The sequence below is a fragment of the Pantherophis guttatus genome, chromosome 2 (assembly GCF_059756535.1).
Source record: "Pantherophis guttatus breed Tessera chromosome 2, ASM5975653v1, whole genome shotgun sequence".
Classification (NCBI taxonomy): domain Eukaryota; kingdom Metazoa; phylum Chordata; class Lepidosauria; order Squamata; family Colubridae; genus Pantherophis; species Pantherophis guttatus.
The window spans coordinates 276,717,806-276,738,021 of NC_142064.1; the positions used below are offsets into that span (position 1 = coordinate 276,717,806).

Consider the following 20,216-nt stretch of genomic DNA (forward strand, 5'->3'; position numbering starts at 1 on the left):
ATCTCTCTTTAAGAAGCTTCCACCCTTTTTTTTCTTTTGTCCTGCCCTCTGCAGCTTTGGAGAAGAAGCCGATCCCCTCTTCTTTGTGGCAGCCCCCCCCCTAAGTACTGGAAGGCAGTTATCATGCCTCCCCTCCTCCTCCTCTGCCAGAGGTTAGAAATCCCTCCCTCCTTCAGTCTCTTCACCATACAAGATTTGGCCTCCAGATCCTTTATGATCTTTTGTTGCTCTTCTCTGCACAGGCTCTTCCCTTTCTAGGGTCTCACTCTCAGCGTCCTTTTCGTATGGTGGACATTATCGCTTCTCCTGATCTTGATCTTCTCCCTCTGTTGATGCAGCCCAAGACTTCCTTGGCTTTTTTGGCAGCTCCCCCTGATCCCCGGCTGGGAGGGGCTGTGCGGGGTCTCCCCTCCCCCTCCGCTACGCCCCTCCCTCCCAGGCCCAGAGGATAGCGCCTGGACGTCTGCCTAGCAACAATGACGACACGGGGAGGCTGTTTTTCTACTGGTTGAGTTCGCCCAATCGCCAGCGGGCTGTACATTGCTGCGCTGTTCACCCCCCCACCCCAGCTGAAGAATACTAAGATCCCGAGACTGCGCAATGACTGACTGAGGCGAGACCACCGCACAACTGGTCAGTTTATTCTAGTCAACTGTTAACCATACATAGCAACAACGGGGAACTCCTTTTATACTCGCTGTCAACGTCTTAACCAATCAGAACTGTTAGAACTTTGCTGCCCTCCACTAGGGGGAGCAGACCGCGGGTAGAACTTAGTACACAACAGCAGCTCCTCTCGGTTTGCGCGAGGCTTCAGGAGAGGTTGAGGATCGGGGCCAGGATGGCTCTACGCTCTGCGCCCTTCCTGCTCCTGGTGTTGGTGGCGGTCGCCCTACGAGAGAGCTGCTTCGGTGAGTCCCTTTGGGGGCCTTGGGGGGAGTGTTCTCCCTTTTTATCTGCCAGGGAATCTCTCTCTCTCCTCCCCCCCAAAATATTTATTCCCAAAAGGAGAATCCTCTGGGATTAGGTCCCCCTCCAGGACAGCCCCTTTGGGAACAGGACAAGGGTGGACCCTCCAGATGTCAGTCAAGTCTACCTGGGCGCCCCCAAGCGCAGTTCTTTCCCTCCCCCAAAGTGGAGGTTGTCGGAAAGCGGCCTTTGCACGTAACCAGGTCAATTCCCAAACTTCCAGGCTGCCTCCGCCTGGGTGGTCTTTCCTGCCTTTGGCGAGGGGCTTTTTTGCTCTTTCTGGTGCTGGTGAGGACCGTCCCGTTTCTCCACTTGGTTCCACGGGGTATTTTCCACAGGGACGCAGTGCTATTGAGCGATTGGGGTAAAGCTGCCGATTGAATGGAGCAGGAGGATTGTCTACATTAGAGAAAGGCTCCTTTCCTCCTTGATTGTCACTTTCTCCTCCCTCCCCATCCCCACCCCCATCCTAAACCACAATATCCCCAGAATATCAAGATCAGGAGAAGCCATAATGTCGGTTTATATTGTACTAGCGAAGCCACCCTTGGAATCCTGGGTACAACTCTGGTGACCACGATACGAAAAAGGAGCTGAGATCCTAGAAAGTGGGCAGAGAAGAGCAAGAAAAGATGACAAAGGATCTGGAGGCCAAATCTTATATGGTGAAGAGAGTGAAGGAGGGAGGGGTCTCTAGCCTCTGGCAGAGAAGAATGGGGGGGGGCATGAAAATTGCCTTCCATACTTAGATATTTAGTACTTTTTTTCTAGGACAGGCAGGAGTTTTTCCACCCAAAATCTTCCTCCTTTCATTTCAGAAGCCCCCAGGAATGGGACAGTTTGCAGGATCCAAAATATTTAAAAGTTCCTATTATTCCTTAGTGATCAGATAGGGGTGTTCCTGGCTGTTCCTCAGAGAAAATGTCAGTGCAGCAGCTTTTCAGAAGGCATCAAAAAAGCTGTCAGGATCTTAAGGATTAAATCGGCTGGGTTGGAGGCGGAAGAAGAGAAGAAGCTCTGGATGGGCGACCATGAAATGAAATGAAAGGCTTGTTTGGACACAGACAGTCCTGACTTGAGGAGGATTCACGATTGTGAGGACACCCAACCTGTGTTAGATTCACACGTTTCTCCTCTCAGGCAGCCTTCAGACTTCCTCATTGCTCATTGCAAAGAAGCGGCTTCTGGATCACAGAGAATCCGATTCCCCCCTCCTTCCATTGGAGGAAAGCTCTGATCCCTTTGGATTCTGAAATCTCCCCAGAGCAGGAAATGGATCTGGGGCTCCGTCTCCCCCAAAGCTCTGAGAAACCCCTGGGATTGTGGGGAGGATCAAGAAAAAGGAGGCCGAGGCCTTTGCCTTGGGACTGGGAAGGACTGGGAAACCATACTGGAGGGAATGGGCAGTGGGGCTATTTCTTTCTCTGGGCTGTGCAGGTCCTGCCCTTTTCTGTGTAGACGTAGGTTCTGCCCAAATAAATTCTGTGAATGATGCTGAAAATGATCTTTAAAATCTTTGGTGCCCTGGAAGAATTTCTGATCTGAAGAGCTTTCACAATGGACACCCACAAGGGGCCTTGGAGATTTTCCAGCTTAATCTATTTCCCTGGAAGATTTTCTTTTCTTTTGTGGATTCTTTTAATCCACTTACAAACTGGTTTTTTTTTTCCCCTGTTCACTGGGCAGCCTTAGAATCTGTCCCGTGTTTGTATTTTGACGATTAAAACTAAACAGTGACTCCTGCTCAGATACCTGAACTCTGGGACCGGAGAGGGAATTTCCCAGCCTTTTGGGGGGGGGGGCTATGTGGCTTCATTGCTGCTCCTTTCCCCCACCCCCACCCTTTCCCTTCCCACATCTCCCAGGCAAGCAGTCTGGGTTTCCCCTAAGGATCCCATGGCCTCTGGTCTCACCCTGGTTCCCCCTTCCTTCCCCTCCCCCATTTTATAAAAACTGCAGCTATGAACCATCCATGTTGGCCCCCAGTGAAGTTAGAATGGGTTTTTTCCCCTGAGAATGGAGACTTGGAGGGACCAGGTGGGGTTTCCTGATGGTTTTGAGCTTCTGGGGTGGAATCCTCTCTTCTTCCTGTTATAAACAGTACAAGTTCACATATAGAACTACTGGAGACAGTAACTTGAAAGCAACTAAAGAATTTATTCACGTATTTGCAAACAAGGGTGGACAAACAAAATGTTTATTCACCTTTTTATTTATATATTTATAATATATATACATATATACATAATACAAATTATATATTTATAAATAAATATTTTGTATAGATTATTTATATCAACTTTTTATTCCCTTACACAAGCTCAACCTCCCCCCTCCCCTTGTTAAAAATACCTCCCTAATATGGTCTATATTTCCCTTCCCCTTCTAAGAAGCCCCCTCACCTATGTCGTCTCTTAACCACGACTAGCATTTGCTAGCATAGCATAAGCCTCATTTTTTTGTACTTCCTCTGCCTGTGAATTCAGCTGATATTTAGGTATTATCTGCCTACCTGTCAGAACAGCTCAGAAATTTCCATTTAGCAAATACGTTAAATATGTTTACCTTTTCTTTAGAAACAATAGCAACTCCATTTTTATAAATGACATTCCTGTGTGGCCACTGAAACTTCCTTGGGGCAGAGACTGAGCCATCCAGAAGAAGGTTGGACGGAGGCCTTGCTGGAAGTCGGGAGGGCACAATTGGAGGGGACCACAAAACTTTTGGGGATCCTGCTCTCTCTTTGCCCTTGCTTTCCCTTCCCTTCCTCTCTCTCCCCTAACCTCTCTGCCCTCCAAGTCTTCAGGCCCTCCAGAAGATGCCGCTTTGTCTCTCGGTCATTTCACCTTCCGCTCCTCTTCCATTATCTCCCCTTTCATTTCCTCCTTCCTCCTCTGCCCCCCAGGTTCCTCTTTTCCCTTCCAGACCTGAAAAGGGGGGCAGCTGTTCCCCATAGCACCAGGGTCCCCCAGCAGAAGCCCCCTAAGTCTGTCCTTCTGGGTTGCTTCCAGGTTTCTCCTCCCACTCCCTGAAGTATTTCTCCACCGCCATCTCAAAGCCCAGTCAGGGGCTGCCCCAGTATATCACTCTGGGGTTTGTGGACAGTCAGGTCTTCCTTCACTACGACTGCAAGAGCCGGAAGATGCAACCTCGAGTCTCCTGGATAGAGAAGGTGGGGAAAGAGGACCCCCAGTACTGGGACAGAAAGACCCACAGAGAACGTGGCCATGAGGAGGCCTTCAGAAATCACCTGGAGTTTCTGAGGACTCTCTACAATCAGAGCGAAGGTGAGTGATGGGTCGGGTTGCTCCTCCGGCCCCATATTCTCCTCTCCGTAAGTGACGTTTTGTGCCAATTGCAGTTAATAAAAGTTACAGATAGTAAATCTATCTGTCCGTATATTGATAGGATGTCGATATTGATATAAATTGAGTAAAAAGACAACGAAATCTCCCCCCCGCCCCTCAATGAAAGGGCTTTCATTGCGGGGGGAGGGTTTCTGACCTTGGTGGACCTCCTGTTGTGTGGGAGGAAGGATCAACCCCCGCTTCCTGCCTTTTCCTTGCCCCCCCTCCAGGCAGATCCCAGAGCTCTGCCAGTTCTGCCCCTGATCCTCCAGGGTCTCCCCAGAACCCTCCAGGGGAGCAGAGCTGGACCCAGAGGGCTCCCCCTGGTGGAGAAAGGAGGAAGGAGACCGGCCAGAGTGGAGGGGAGCCTCCTTTCCAGGCTCAACAGCCCCAAATGTCCCAACCTTTCCTCAAAGGGAGGCTGCTTCCACCCTCCCATTGCCTGAGTCGCCTCCTCTGGACCTTCTCCAGCTCCCTCCGGTCCTTTCGGAGGTCTGGTGACCCGAAACGTCTCACAATATTGTGTGCATGTGGTTGCTCTACCTTGATTTATGTCACAAGGCTTTGTGACAGCAGCCTCTCTGTGTTTTCAATACCATTTTAATGATCGCTGACATCCTGTTGGCCTTTTTAATTTTTTACATGAAGAGAAAAATGCATAGAAAGTAATAAAAACTAAAGGAGAGAAGGGAAATAAATCAAAATAAAATGAAAAAGTACAAGAAAAGAAAAGCGGTGGAAGAAAATTAGTAAAGAAAGAAGATATTAAAAAATGGCTTCTGATATTCTTCACGGCAGTTCTAAAGATAAACAGATTTCAGCCTCTCTAAAGCAGCCTTTCTTAACCTTTTGACCCTGGAGGAACCCTTGAACTATTATTATTCAGACCTCAGGAAACCCCTGAAGATCCAAGCTCAGAGAGAGGCCACGAGTCTTTCATGCCGAGACCTGTGGAGATGCATTAACACTGTTCCGACGCTAATAATGAAAAATGAAACTTTTCAGTGTGATCCCTCTGCTTATTTTTTGCTGCACACACAGCCAGTCGGTGCCAAACCTGAGATAAGAACACACAGATTCAACTGAAATAAGACAATTTCTGTCTTAGCTTTTGAGGCTTGAGCGATAAGACAGAGCTTGTTCTCATCTGTCAGAAGTCAAAAAGTGCAGCCCAATCAGTGGTGGGTTCCTCCCGGTTTGGCCCGGTTCTCCCGAGCTGGTAGCGGTGATGATATGACATCACCGAACCGGTTCTGCCCCCCGCCCCTGCGCCCACCCCCCCACCCCCCCACCCCCCCACCCCCGAGTTATTCTTACCTTTTATTTGGCCCCACCCCCAATCTATGGCTGCTTCCTGAGTCCCAGCTGATGGCTAGAGGGAAAAAACCTGTTTAAACTCTTGCCGCGGGGCTTCAAAGGGCCGCCCTACAGCTGATCAGTGTTAAAAGAAAACAAATGAGTAGACCGGTGCCTGCAAAAATAAATGGGTAGACCAGTGCCTGCAAAAAATAAATGGGTAGCTCGGTACAGCTCTGCAAGCAGTTAAAAGCCTGGTAGACCAGTACCTCTGCTAAATCCTAAATAATTGTCACATGACCATCAAGCCACACCCACAAAATAAGCCACACCCACAGGACCGGTAGTAAAAATTTTAGAACCCACCCCTGAGCCCAATGTTCAGGGCTGAGCAGAAGATGCAGAGAAAGAGAACCTGTCATTCATGGGTGTGGAAAGGGAGGGAAAACACTGGTGAATTTAGTTTTGCAAGTGGTTTTCCATTAGATTTGAGACTTCCTGGCCTCCTTCCTCCCTCTCAAGCCCAAACAGGAGTAGAAACATTTCAGGATTTCCTTTTGGTTTCTTCAAACATTCCGTTTTCTTTGAAATCCAAGAATTTGGATTTCATGAAGTTGAAACATCTTCTCCAGGGCCTTCCAGAGCCTGTGAACTTCAAACTCATTTCAAAGGTCAATAATCCTTTGAGTGTCCAGATCAGACTGGGCCTCTTGCTCCTGTTGCTAAGGATTCCTTCGTGGCCCTTCAAGGCTTCATTCCCACATTGGACTAAACCATCGTTTGTTTCTGGTTAGCCCAAGGCGGGAACCATTCCTTTTGACCTGGTGATATTTCTGAATGTAGATCAAGATTTATGTTCACAGGGATCCCTGCATACTTCTTTGCAGATCAACCGGATCCTCTTTGTGGCCACGAGGTTCTCAATCCCTTTTTGGAAATGCAGATTCAGGCAACTTTTCCAATGGTGGGATTAAAAATTTTTTACTACCGGTTCTGTGGGCATGGCTTGGTGGGCGTGGCTTGGTGGGAGGTCATGTGACTGAGTGGGAGGCACTTTGCTGTGAGTGGCATCAAGTTGGCCACACCCACTCAATCACATGACCGCCCCCCCCCCATACACACCAAGCCACACACATCAAGCAACGCCCACAGAACCGGCAGAAAAGTTCAGCCACCTCTTCTAGCTGGCTGCTTCTCTCCTCCTTCTCGGCCTCATACACATAAAACAAACAGGCACACATCTCACGGTGCCGGAGGGACTCCCCCATGCGCCGTCTCCTCGCAGAAAGTCCCAGCGCCGTGAGATGTGCGCACGCTCTGTGTATATGCCCGAGAAGGAGGAGAAGACTTGGCCGAACTTTTCTGCCTCCCTTCGCAGCAGAGCTGCTGGGGAGGCAGTTCCTGCAGCCTGTTCCTGTCCCTTTATGGTCCCAACCTCCCCTCCGCATTGAAGTACCTTAAAGGGACAGACTGCGGTGACTGCCTTCCAAGCAGCTCCAAGCCTCCACTGCGAAGGGAGGCAGAAAAGTTCTACTCCCTGAGTCTCGCCGTTCTCCTCACCCCCCCCTTCAAGCGGCAGCAGGCTCTGTGGGACAACAGGGCCTCTCGCATTGTACACTTGCTACCTCTGCTTATCTGCTTGCAAGCGGCGATCTTCTCTGCTTCTCTCAGGACGTAGGTGAGGGCAGCATGCATCGCTTCTCAGGGCCAAGCGGCGAAGCCTCTGTCACGCCACTCCCCCAGCTCAAGGGGGGGGCGCAGCAAGCTCCGGGGATGGTGGGGGGCTAGGGTGACTCTCAGGCTTACCGGTAAGCAGGCAGATCAGACTGCTCAGTTGTGGGGGGGTGCAGGCACCGGATGGGAAGGCAGTTTAGGAAGGTAAGCCACAGAACAGAGATTGTGCGAATGCGCAAGTGAGGATCCAGTGTGCTACATAGGTGAGGAGTGACTGGACGGAATGACTGGCGGGACTGGGCCAACCAGAGGTGGTATTTACTGGTTTTCCGAACCAGGTCAAATTTCCGCTACCGATTCTCCTGAAATGTCCAAACCGGCTGAATACCACTGTCAGCCTCCGCCTTTATATTACTTGCTTGCTCGGCTGCCATTGTAACGGGGGGAGGGGGAGCTGTCTGGATATTTGGGAGGGGGGAATTAAGCTGGTGGAGTAAATTGGAGAAAGTTTTCCTCAGCGTTTCTCAGCAGCTGATAACGAGTCAAGGTCAACCGTCGTGGCATACCAGGAGGATGGAGCCATCGGAAGCTGCACCCCACATGATCCCTTGGGGGAATGTGGATTGGATAATCCTGACTGGACCATTGGGGGGAGGGTCTTAAGGATGCTTTCTATACAGTATGTGATTTTCTCGCCTATTGCCTCAGACCTTGCTTTTCTTTGGTTGCATTCAGTTCAAACCACCATCTTGTCTCTATTTCAGATTTTCACACATTTCAGTTGATGTCTGGCTGTGAGCTCCGGGGGGACGGGAGCAAAGGAGGGTTTGAGCAGTATGGCTACGACGGGAGGACCTTCGTCACCTTCGACAAGGAGACCCTCACCTGGGTGGCTCCCGACCCCCAAGCCCAGATCACCAAGAGAAAATGGGATGCTATTCCAGGATGGAATCAGGGAAGGAAGGCCTACCTGGAGGGGGAATGCATTGAGTGGCTGCGGAGGTACCTGTCTTATGGGAAGGAAACCCTGCTGAGGACAGGTGAGCATCTGGATCCAGACGTTCGTCCTTTATGACCAGATTTGTTTGACACAGAGACTGGTTGCCCATGAGGGAATCCTTCTCCCCTTCCAGCCGCTCTCCAAAACACGGGAAGCCCTATTTGGTTCCCATTGCCAGGCTGCCATTCAATGAACCAGGAAATGCAGCCTCTGCCTGGCGGCTGTCTATGTGGATCAGGCAGCAAAAGCACTTGGGGGTGTCCTGTTCACTGCCCATGAAGAGGCAACAGGATCACTTGGGGCTATTCCACCGTTAGTCAAACTGTAGCCAAGTGTGAGGGGCTCCCTTAATTCCCTCCCATTATCTCTCCTTCTCCCCCACATCCCAAAGGGGGCTCCCTCCCTGCCTTGCATCTGATGGTGTACCTCCCACCCGCACCACTAGGGGGCTCCATCTCTACCATTAATAGGACATTATCAGTGCCCTCACTTGGGCAAAAAAAGGCCAAGGTTGAGGGGTTCTTTCCTTCCCAGGGGAAACCCCCCCTCCCAAAGTTTCTGTGGATCTTTCTCTTAAACTTCAAACAGGTTCCCACAATTCTGACTTAGTGAACCTTTCCTCAAAGCAAACCCCCTTCCCACCTTCAGGAACACCCTCTCACCGCACAGGGGTGCTCACATTATAAACCTTTCCTGTGATTTGTTATTAATTTACCATCTAGACCAGCCCTCTCTTCCCCAGGTCTATCCCTTCCCCTCTGGGGTCCTTCATCCCTCCAGGATAAAATGGATGAGATTAGGATCAATGGGGGAATCCCTCCCTCCCCCACACACACAATTGCCAACAGCCTCTCCTGGCCCAGGGAGGACCCTTTCTCTCTTCCATCGGCATCACCTCTCTCTGTTCCCCTCCTTTTGGGAGACAAAAATCTATTTTACAAATTGATCAATGTGAGATTTCAAAAGCTCTCAGCCCCTTGCTTTGATTCTGGCTCTCCTCCTCCTAAACTGTGGTTGTGTCCCTTGGAAAGAGGCCGGGAGCAACCTCAGATTCAGGGGAGAAGAAGAGAATGCAAAATGTAGGGAGAAACTTCTATGTTTTTGTTAGGGAATTCGCAGAGCAACCCTTGAGTAGCAAGGGTGTGAGCATAAAAGTGATTGAGAGTAGTTACGAATAAACACAGCCAACACACAGATACACTGAGTTGTGTTTACTTTCAGGAAATAGTAAGGCACAGTCCAATAAACAGTCCAGGTCATACACAGATAAAGCAGTAGATAGTAAAACAATAGTCCAGGGATAATCCAATAACAAAGTCTTCTTACCAGTCATCGTAGTCATACACAATAAACAGTTCTTACAGTTGCAAACAGTAGCAAACACAGCAAAGAGCAGTAAAGATCAGCAAAGAGAAACAAACCAGGTTTCTAGCTCCCTCTTAAGGACATTGGCTACAGAGCTAACCAATCAGGACACAGTATGATGCAGTCGTAAAGCTATATTGAGGGTTTATATATTGCCAACCCAACAAGTTAGGTAAAATCATTTCCTAACAGTTTTGTTGTTGCTTTGAAAGGGAACTTAAAAGACCATCTGCTCTATCCCTCCCCTGAAGGGAGCAGCCCAAGATCAATCAGAGTTCAAAGCAGTCAGAGAGGAACTTTGTTGGACCCTCAATTTGCTGCCGGAGGTTTTTCAGGCTGAGTCCCTGGGAAGGACTCAAAATCAGGAGTCCTTGTGGTTGAGCATTTTCCAGATTTGGAGCATTTCTAAAACTCTTGGAGACGTTGCCGGTGTGGAGTGGGAAATCCCTGCCTTAAACCTAAGCAGTGGGAGATTTTTCTGCCCCTCCAAGTTTCTCACCCACCTTCCAGGCTCTTGAGGGGCTCAGATTTGATTCTGGTATATATGCAGATCCCCCAGTGGTGACAGTGATCAGAAGGACAGAGGCCAAGGATGGGATGGAGACGCACATCTGCCGCATGGATAGCTTCTACCCCAGGGATATCGATGCCTCCTGGACAAGGGACGGAGAGGTGTGGCTGCAGGACACCCTCCATGGATCTGTGGTCCCCAATGCGGATGGGACCTACCACTACTGGCTCAGCATCCAGATCGATCCCAAAGAGAAAGGCCGCTATCGGTGCCACGTGGAGCATGACGGCCTGCAGGAGCCTCTGGACGTGGCCATAAAGGGTGAGAGGCTGCAGGGAGGGAAAGGCTGGGCTCTTGGGCAAGCTGGAGGGTGGTGGGGGAGAAATCTGACCACAGATGTGTCCAGATGTGACCAAACCTGAGCTTTGATCTATTGGTTTCTCCCATGTTTGAATTTGGTGCACCTACCTACAGGGACCTTACATGGAATTGGCTTCAGGTGATTTAAGGGAAGCACCAGAATCCCATCCCAAGAGTTGGCCGATCCCTATGAAATGCCCTTAGATCCTCTTAGCTTCTGCCCCTGCCCTGTTTCCTGCCTCCAGCCATGGAGCAACAGTTATGCTGAACACCCCAAAAAAGAGTTTATTTTCTTGAGAATTCCCGAAGTACAAAAGTCAGGAGGAGTCTCGTCGTCCCTTTTCTTAAGGACAAATTTCATTAAAATCCTTGAACTGCAGCTGACTTCAGGAGATGCAGAGTGGCTGGACTGATGCCTCCGTAGTCAGAAAAGGGACTAGTGAAAAAAAAAATTCCTTTGGGTTTTTAAAAATCAAGCATCAATCAATCAGTGCTGTGGCTGCTATTCAGCGAGAGCCCTGAGTTTTGTGCAACAGAAATGGAAAGTTCCCTTCCTCAAACCTGCCCCCCTGGAGCCCCCACCAAATCTGTTTCTGTCATTTGAGGGACCTCCAGAAATTAGAAATCATCATATTCCATTTTTCAACCTGAAATTCTGGAAGTAAAAATACCATTTATTCCATTTCTGGACTGACCACAACTCCCCACCTCCCATGCAGAAATCCGGGGAGGAAGTGGCATGCTATAAATTAGACGTTATAAATTAGACATTAGTCATTCCTGCCCCCATATACGGCCCCCTCAAATGCTACCATGAAGGCTCCAGATCAGCAGGATTTTGTGTTTCTTATTTGTAGTTGATCAGAATCAAATAGAAAATAGATCAAGGGATCTTTAAAAGATGACAAGGTCATTTGGATGTTCCATGGTATTAAAGTTTTATGGTAAATCGGGCTCATAAAAGCTCCAATGGAGTCAGTCAAAGGCCTCTTCCGCTAATCGAAGAAGGCCAAATGGCCGGACAGTGAAAGGGGATCCAGAGCTGGCTCGAAAATTTTCCTCCAGGAGCCTCCATTGATGGGTCCTCATCAGGTTGAAGATATCAAGTTGATGCCAGGAAAAATTCTTCAATATTCCCTTTAGAGACTTGGAGGAATCGAGAGAACAAATAGCTATCCAATTTGAAGAGGATGTAAAACTGGCCGAGTGAGCTAATATCCTCAAAGAAGGAAGTGAAATTCAGAACGGGCTGAGAGGGAGAGAATGAAATGGCAAGAAGGACTCAAAAGAAAACAATGTCCAGGAAGGATGAGACTCTCAAATGAGCTACTAAAGACACAATCACATCTGGCTGAATACTTTAATGGAACCTGTACAAGGAGATGATAAGACTAGATGACCTCTTCGTCTTCCTCATCTTCGGCGGCGGCGGTGCCTTTTGAAGCTCCGCCAGCCCCGCCGCTTGTAGAGCCGCTTCGCGACTAAGAAGCGGCTCAAAAACTTCAAAATCCTTAGGATTTTTGAAGAGAGATCGCAGGGCACAGGTTGAGCCCCTGCAACCCCCCCAGGGAATAGTTTCTGGGGAGGGAACAGGAGTGGCTCCCGTTTAACCTGCTGGAACTCCGGGCGGCGTGGGACAAGTCTGCTTTTGCAGAACAAGCCGGCTACAGGAAACTTCAAACTGAAAGGAAAGGAATCAGCCTTAATAAGCAGCATATTTTTACTTGAACCCTGAAACTCGGAATCGCAAGTATTAGAGTTTTCTTGGCTTTCTAATCTGAGTGAAAAAATGCGGATGAGTGAAAGTGAACTGTAAAAACATGGCGCTTAGCCTCAGAGTTAACGAGCTGGCGAGTGTGGATTGCTGAACTCATCTTGCTTTGTCACAAAGTTTCTAAACTGTTAAACTGCTTCGCTTGTAACAAGAGAAATAAGAGAGAAATTTCTCCTTTTTTAATATTGGACTTTGCTTTACTTTAGTTTTTATTTGATTAAATCTGGGGGACTTTTTCAGAAGTCTTTGTGGAGGTGGGAGAGGAAGAAGAACTTCCCTTTTTAGTAAAACCAGCCTACGTGGCAGGATGGCCTCAAAGAAGCAGGAAGCGAAGGCAACAGGAGGTGGATCTCCCACACATAAAACACAGCCTCCCCCTGCACAACAGACACAGACTCAGAAAAAAGATTTTGATGTGGGAGATTTAAAAGAATTCATTTCTAAAATTTTGGATGATAAATTTCAAAAATCTCAACAGGAGATAGATGACAAACTTCAAAAGTCACATCAGGAATTTATGCAGGAAATTAATGAAGTTAAAGATATGGTGAAACAGAATCAAAACAAGGTGACCAAAAAAATATCAGAAGTGGCGTCTGGCCTGGCAGAATTTATTATTAAAGTTGATTCTAAAGTTGAAGAATTTAAATCAGAAGTTAATGTTAAGATGAAAGATAATGATTATAAAATTGCTAATGTTGACAATAAAATGCAGAGAGTTGAAGACGAAATTGTGATGGTACAATTCAGGGCAATGGAGTTTGCAATACGGCTTCGAGGAATCCGAGAAGAGGATAGACAGGATTTGAGACAGGTTTGTTCTGAGGCTCTGGCTAAGATTTTAAAACTTAATTCTGATGTGGTTTTTCACAAAATAGATAAAATTTACAGAGTGAATTGTTGGGTGGCCAGACAAAGACAATTGCCCAGAGATGTGGTCATATATTTTACAGACAGAGAAATAAGAAATGACATCCTGCAAAAATCCTTTTACACCTCTGTGCAAGTGGGGGGCTCACAAATTGGAGTTTTTAAAGAATTACCTCCTAAAATGTTGAAAACTAGAAAAGACTTTGGCTTTCTTGTTAAAGAATTGCGAAATCAACAGATACCATTTCGGTGGGACGCCCCAGTTGGTATAATTTTGAGATACAAGGGAGAAAGATATCGTTTGAATACCGTGGAGAAGGCAGAGCACTTCTACACTACTACTCTTAAGGAAAGAACACCATCCCCACAAACATCTACAGCTTTGGAGATTAAGGAGAGTGATGAGAAGCAACCTCAACGAGAATTGCAAGAACAGTCTAAGCAGGAACCAGAGGAAATGCAAGGCGCAGAAGGAGGTTTTCTGGATGAGCCTCTGCTGGAATCTTCTCCAATCTTGGACCCGGTTCGGATGATCGAAGTTAAGGATCAACGTATAACTCGAGCTCAATCTAAGTTACTTAAACAAAAGCAACAACAACAACAGGAAAGACAAGACAAGAAGGGAGCTAAGACTACTATACAAGAGACTGGAGCCATGGGGGGAGCGACTCCGAAGATTTTGGATGATATTCGGTTATTCTGCTCTTTGCTCCAGAAAGATGAAGATGACGCTTAAGTGTTTATCTTGGAATGTGAATGGGTTGAATTCAGCACAGAAAAGGAAGAAATTATTTATATATTTGAAACAATTTAATAATGATATAATTTGTCTACAAGAAACGCATATTACAGTTCAAGATCAAAAATACTTGATAAACTCCAAACTAGGAATACACTTTATATCTTCAATGTTGCAAAAAAAGAATGGTGTGGTTATCTATGTAAATAAGAAATTTACGGCTAAAGTTATAGAAACAGATGAAGATGGTAGGTTTGTAGCAATTGAATTACTTACAACATATGGCCAAATTCTTTTGATAGGAATTTATGCTCCCAACCAACAACAGGATTATTTCTATAAAATGTTACATACTAAAATACTACAATGGGACTATAGATCTATTTTAATCATGGGAGACTGGAATGGAGTAATAGACTCTAAATTAGACAAAAGGAGTTCAGCGAAATCTAGGATTAGGTTACCTCAGACCTTTTTTGATATGAAAGAAGATTTGGAACTAAAAGATATTTGGAGAATACATAACCCAAAAGAACTGGACTATACTTTTTTTTCAGATAGACATAGATCCTTCTCTAGGATTGATTTCATTTTGTTGTCAGATGATTTACTTGTCAAAACAAAAAGAACAAAGATTTTTCCAAGAACTTTGACTGACCATAGCCCAGTATGGATAGAAATTGAGATGAATAAGATTGAGAGACGTTCTTGGAGATTAAATGAGAACTTGTTCAGATATGAAAAAAACATAACAGAACTTAAAAAGCACTTGAAAGATTTTTGGAAATAAATTTGAATAAAGGTACCCCAATAGAAATTGTGTGGGATGCAAGTAAAGCTTATATGAGAGGGGTGCTTATCTACATGAACTCTAAACATAGAATGATTCGACAAAAGAAAAGAACTGAATTGGAAATAGAAATAAAGAATAAAGAACAGTTACTTATTAAAAATCCAAAGATGAAAGAATATGTGGTGCTATAAAACTTTTGAAAGATCAATTTCAAATGCTTATGGCGGAACAAGTTGCAACAAACATACAATATGCGAAGCACAATACATTTTGTAACGCTAATAAACCGGGCAGATGGTTGGCTTACACATTGAGGAAAAAACAGAGTATACGGACTATTGATAGTATTGATATTGGAGGGAAAGAAATTTTTCAACAAAAAATTAATTAAAGAAGCTTTTGTGGACTATTATACCAAACTATATGCCAAAGAGGAGGTGCAGAATGGACTTATAGAAAAATATTTAAACGATAAAAGAGTTACAAAAATTACTGATCAACAAAAGGAAAGAATGAATTATCCTATAACAGAGGAGGAGATAATAGTAGCAATTAAACAGTTAAAAACAGCCAAAGCTCCTGGCACGGATGGTTTGACTGCAGTGTATTACAAAACTTTGCAAGCTGAAATGGTGGAACAACTTAGAGATTTATTTTGCAACATTCAGCAAGGGGGTAAAATACCCCCATCATGGACAACAGCTTACATATCTTTGATACCAAAAGAACAAATCGGTCCTAAAAAACCAGAGAACTATAGACCAATATCTCTTTTGAATACAGATTATAAAATCTATGCGAAAGTATTAGCCAACAGGTTGATGCCAGTAATCCAAAAGGTGATTCATGATGATCAAGCGGGATTTATCGAGGGCAGATACATGAAGGATAATGCAAGGCAAGTAATAGATTTATTGGAATATCTTGAGAAGAATAAACAGATTCCTGCAGTGCTGGTCTTTTTGGATGCAGAGAAGGCCTTTGATAGAGTGGATTGGAATTTTGTACTAAAGACTTTTAAAAAGATGGACTTTGGGGATCAATTTATACAGGCGATTTCAGCAATTTACCAAGAGCAAAAGGCACAGATCATTATTAATGGAAGTTTGATGACAGAGTTCAAAATTGAAAAAGGAACAAGACAGGGATGTCCGCTGTCCCCACTTTTATTTATTTTAACACTAGAAGTCTTGCTAAATACAATACGGGACTCTAATATCCTGAAAGGTATAAAGATTAGGCAAGAGGATTACAGAATAAAGGCATTTGCAGATGATCTGGTTGTTACCCTATCACAGCCAATGGAATCAATAATCCTGATGAAGGACATTATACAAGACTATGGTAAAGTTTCAGGTTTTAGACTGAATCCAAAAAAGACTAAAATGATAGCTAAAAACATGACACAAGATCGTAAACATGAGCTTGAAAGGAGGGCAGGTTTTGAGATTGTACCAAAGGTAAAATATCTAGGAGTTCAGGTTGCAGAATCAAACATGAAATTGTTTCAAAATAATTATGAGGTGTTGTGGCGAGAGGTGCAGAAAGACATGGAGACTTGGAAAAAACTGCAGCTGTCTCTACTTGGAAGAATAGCAGCAGTTAAGATGAACATTTTGCCAAGATTTCTTTTTTTGTTTCAAATGATTCCGGTGCTTAAAAGTGATAAACAATTGAAAGTCTGGCAAACTGGAGTGAATAAGTTCGTCTGGAACGAGAAAAAGCCGAGAGTGAAATTGAAAATTATGCAAGATGTTCCAGAAAGAGGAGGTCTTAAACTTCCAAACCTACAGTTATATTATGATGCAGCAGCTTTAACTTTAACAAGTGATTGGTTTGGAAGGAAAAAGGCTGGAATATTGAATGCAGAAAGTTTTGATCTTGAATTTGGATGGCATGCCTACTTATTTTATGATGACAAAGTTGATAAAGTATTTAAAAGCCATATACTTAGAGACTCTTTGATGAGAGTTTGGAAGAAGCACCGATTCAAATGGGATTATAAAATACCGCTATGGCTGGATCTTGGTCATATTTTGTGGAATACAAATATAATGTCACTCGGGGGGGTTTTATACAAAGAGGTTCTTTTTACAGATGCGGGCAGATGGCAGCTGAAGACATTGCAGACACTGTTAGACGAAGGGATTAATCTAACTTGGTTACAATATAATCAATTACAATTGAGATGGAAAGAGGACCAAAAAACTGGTATTATGTTGCACGAGGAAGAATTGGTTAGACATATAAAAGAGAAAGGTCCAATGCATATCAAAAGGCTTTATAATGTTTTGTTAGAAAGGGATTCAGAAACTGAATTAGTTAAAGATTGTATGATTAAGTGGGCACAAAATTTTGAAGAACCAGTGATGTTGGAAACATGGGAAAAAATCTGGGTTCAGAATGTTAAATTTACTCAGTCGCAGAATTTGAGGGAAAATTTCTATAAAATGTTTTATAGATGGCATTTAGATCCCAAAAAGTTGTCATGTATGTACCCTAATGTTCAGCCAAAATGTTGGAGATGTGAATGTTTGGATGCTACGTATTATCATGTTTGGTGGACCTATAGGAAAGTTAAGGCTTTTTGGATAAAAATCTGGTGGGTCATGCAGAATGTTTTGAAGAAAAAAATTCAATTCTCTCCACAATTGTTTTTATTGGGTATAGTTAAGGGTTTTACATTGGGTGAAACAAAACTGATATTGTATATGATAACAGCAGCAAGATTGTTGATAGGTAAATATTGGAAAAATGAAGCTTTGCCCACTATTGAGGAATGGACTTTGAAGATGGCCAGTTTTGCAGAGATGGTGAAGATTTCAGCATACTTAAAAGATTGTTCACAAGAGACTTATGAATGGGAATGGAAAAAGTGGATAGAATATGTTCAGAACAAATATCAAACTAGAAAATATCAAATAGCTTTTATTTGAAAATAATATATTAGAAATATTTTAATGTAATGAGGGTAAATAGAAAAATTATAAAGGGGAGGGCGGGGTTCAAGTTTTTATACAAGTTTTATATTAAGGGTTTTTTTTTATTTTTTTTACCAGATATGAGTATAATATAGGGAAGTCTGGGGGGAGGGGAGGGTTAGGGAGGGTTAGGGAGGTTGGGAAGTTTGGGGTGGGTGGTGGGGGGGGAAAAAGGGGTGAAAATGTAATTGTAAAACTTTTGCAATAAAAAAAAAAAGACTAGATGACCTCTTAAATTCCTTCTTCCTAACTCTGTATTTCTAAATGTGACATTCTTCACTTAAGAAGCAAACATAAAAAATGCAAGTAGGGGTCCCAACCTGTGGGCCACAGTTTCACTTACCTTTGCTACCGGTTCGCTCGCACATGCGCAGATCATATTTGATGATGTCCGGGTGGGTGGGCGGAGCCTCCCACCACTACTGCTACCTGTTCACCCGAACCGGTAGCAACCCACCACTGCTTCTTTCCCCCCTCCCCCCAGTCTGAGCCTCCATCCCCAAAAGATTGGGGAACTCTGCTCTAAACGATGGCTAGCAAATGTCTTCATGCTACGGTTAGAGGGACACGAAGAGGAGCCCCTTAAACTTTTTAATTTTCGGAATTCCCAATCCTTTGGTTTGATTAGGTCTCTCTCCCCTGACTGGGATGATTGTTAGGGGTTCTCCTTCAATTATCCTCTCTTTCCCCCAATTCTGTTCCAGAATCCAACCTGGGCCTCATCATCGGCTGCATTGTGGCTGCTCTTGCCCTGGTGTGTGTGATTGTTGGGACTTTGATATTCTTCAGTAAGTATCTTCTTCTGGGTGATGGAAGGAAGATGGGAAGATTCCTGTCTCATCTCTCCTTTGGGGAGCTTCTGGGCTTCCTTCTTCCCTCTTTTCCCTGCCCTCTTGGGGAGCATCTGAGATCTCGGCCATTTGCTGGGACTCCAGTCTCGATGCAGCTGAATCTGAGATCCTGTCTTCTTCTGAGTTGGGAAGAGGCATCCCAGTTCTGTCCCTTTCAAAGGCTTTGGTCAAAGAGCAGCAGAGAAGGATTTCCATGAAAATCCTCCTCCCCTCCCAGTTGCTTCTGCTGCTTCTCCCAATTCCCCTCCATCCCTCTCAGAGGCAAATCAGGTGGTGTGTTTGTAGTCTGAAGATCTTCCTGTGTCTCTTAATAGGAGCAGCCTGGAGTGGTTGTGGCTAAACAAGTGTGAAAACCTCTTCTGGGGCTCTTCCCTCTACACAGGGGGGAAATTTGATGATCTCTGGTGGATTCTTTTGAGTTTTCACTGATTTTTCTTTTTGCAGAGAAACATCAAAATAGACGCAGAGCAGCATCAAGTGAGTGATTTGTCCTTTTTACACGGTAGCTCCAAGTCAGAGCGAGAATCAGAGGCAACTTCAGTTGAGGTGTGTGTGCGTGTGTGTGTGTGCAAACGCAAAAGAAACTCCTGAAGAGTTGTGCTAACTTCTTCTCCCTCTCAAGATTTACGCTGTGGAAGGAGAGCCCCTTTTCATTTCAGCCAGGCTGTTCCTGGGAGTGGAGACCCCAAGGAGAAACATCTGGGACAAGGAACCCTCAAGAAGGTGAGAAGACCCTGCTGGGTGGAAGATCCCTCTGATTGAGAAAATGCTCTGTTTTCCAAGAAGGTGGAAAGGAGATGCCTGGCCATCACCTGATCAGCGGGAGGCATTTTGTTGTGGTCCACCAGCGGCCTGCACGGATTGTTGCTGATCCTGACGACGAGGAGGCTGGTGCGGTGCTGTGGCAGCAGCCTGTGCAGCCGGCGCTCGAGTCGGACAGTGAGGAGGCTGAAGAAGATGTGGTGCCAGAGGCGGGGATTCAGCCAGGGCCTTCAGAACCTCCAAAGGCTCCTTTAAGTGAAGAGGATGAAGAGGAGGAGCCTCTTCTCAATGCACGGGCACACAGAGCTGCCAAAAGGCAGGAGTGGTTCCTCAGGAGGAGGTCTCCTCAATAGTAAGGCTTGGGGCTAATTGGCCACCCCCTTAGCCTATTTAAGAAAGAACGCCGCTTGCAACAAGCTGTAGAGAACAACTTTGGTTCAATCTCTTTCGTGTCTGCAAAACTGCTTCTGGACTTTCTGCCAACTCTCGTTAAGACTGTGATTTCCTTATCTCAGAACTCTGGTAGGCTGTTAAGACAGTTCATTAACACCCTTTGAATGATAAAGACTAAGTTATTTTGAGTAAATAAGCTTTGTATAGAGTTTGTGTGTGTTGCGTTCTTTGGGGTCCGTAGCTGGGGCAGAACACATTTTGAGTAGAAAGTAGGTTTGGTAGATGCCATCTGGATCTCCTCTTGCTCTGCCACCACAAGGCTTTCCAACTATGAAGTGATTGGAAAAAGAGACTTTGGAGCCATCTGTAGCTTATGCTCCTTCTGTGTCTGGTTCTGGTGAAACCAGAATCTATTTGGGTAGTTTGGGACAATTTTGTACGGAACCCAAGGAGCAACCATTCAGATCTGCTCAAAGAGACAAGAGACCTGCGGAAGTCAGGAGGTGATGACAGATTTTGTCTTCCCAGGAG

General features: G+C 45.3%; 1 protein-coding gene across 1 annotated transcript; it reads left to right on the top strand.

Moving 5' to 3' along the window:
* Window positions 1–540: 540 nt before the first annotated feature.
* On the top strand, window positions 541–19,893 carry LOC117659344 (major histocompatibility complex class I-related protein 1-like). Its single transcript, XM_087884566.1, has 6 exons — window positions 541–911; window positions 3,981–4,256; window positions 8,051–8,326; window positions 10,202–10,483; window positions 18,384–18,467; window positions 18,975–19,893. The coding sequence occupies exons 1-6, from the start codon at window positions 842–844 to the stop codon at window positions 19,013–19,015; spliced, it is 1,029 nt and encodes a 342-aa protein (XP_087740692.1). The 5' UTR covers window positions 541–841; the 3' UTR covers window positions 19,016–19,893.
* Window positions 19,894–20,216: the final 323 nt, after the last annotated feature.

Excerpts from the sequence above, each read along its gene's own strand:
- LOC117659344 (XM_087884566.1), top strand. The coding sequence starts at position 842 with ATGGCTCTACGCTCTGCGCCCTTCCTGCTCCTGGTGTTGGTGGCGGTC. Across the intron at positions 8,327-10,201 it reads GGAAACCCTGCTGAGGACAG|ATCCCCCAGTGGTGACAGTG; the intron begins GTGAGCATCTGG and ends GTATATATGCAG. Across the intron at positions 10,484-18,383 it reads TCTGGACGTGGCCATAAAGG|AATCCAACCTGGGCCTCATC; the intron begins GTGAGAGGCTGC and ends ATTCTGTTCCAG.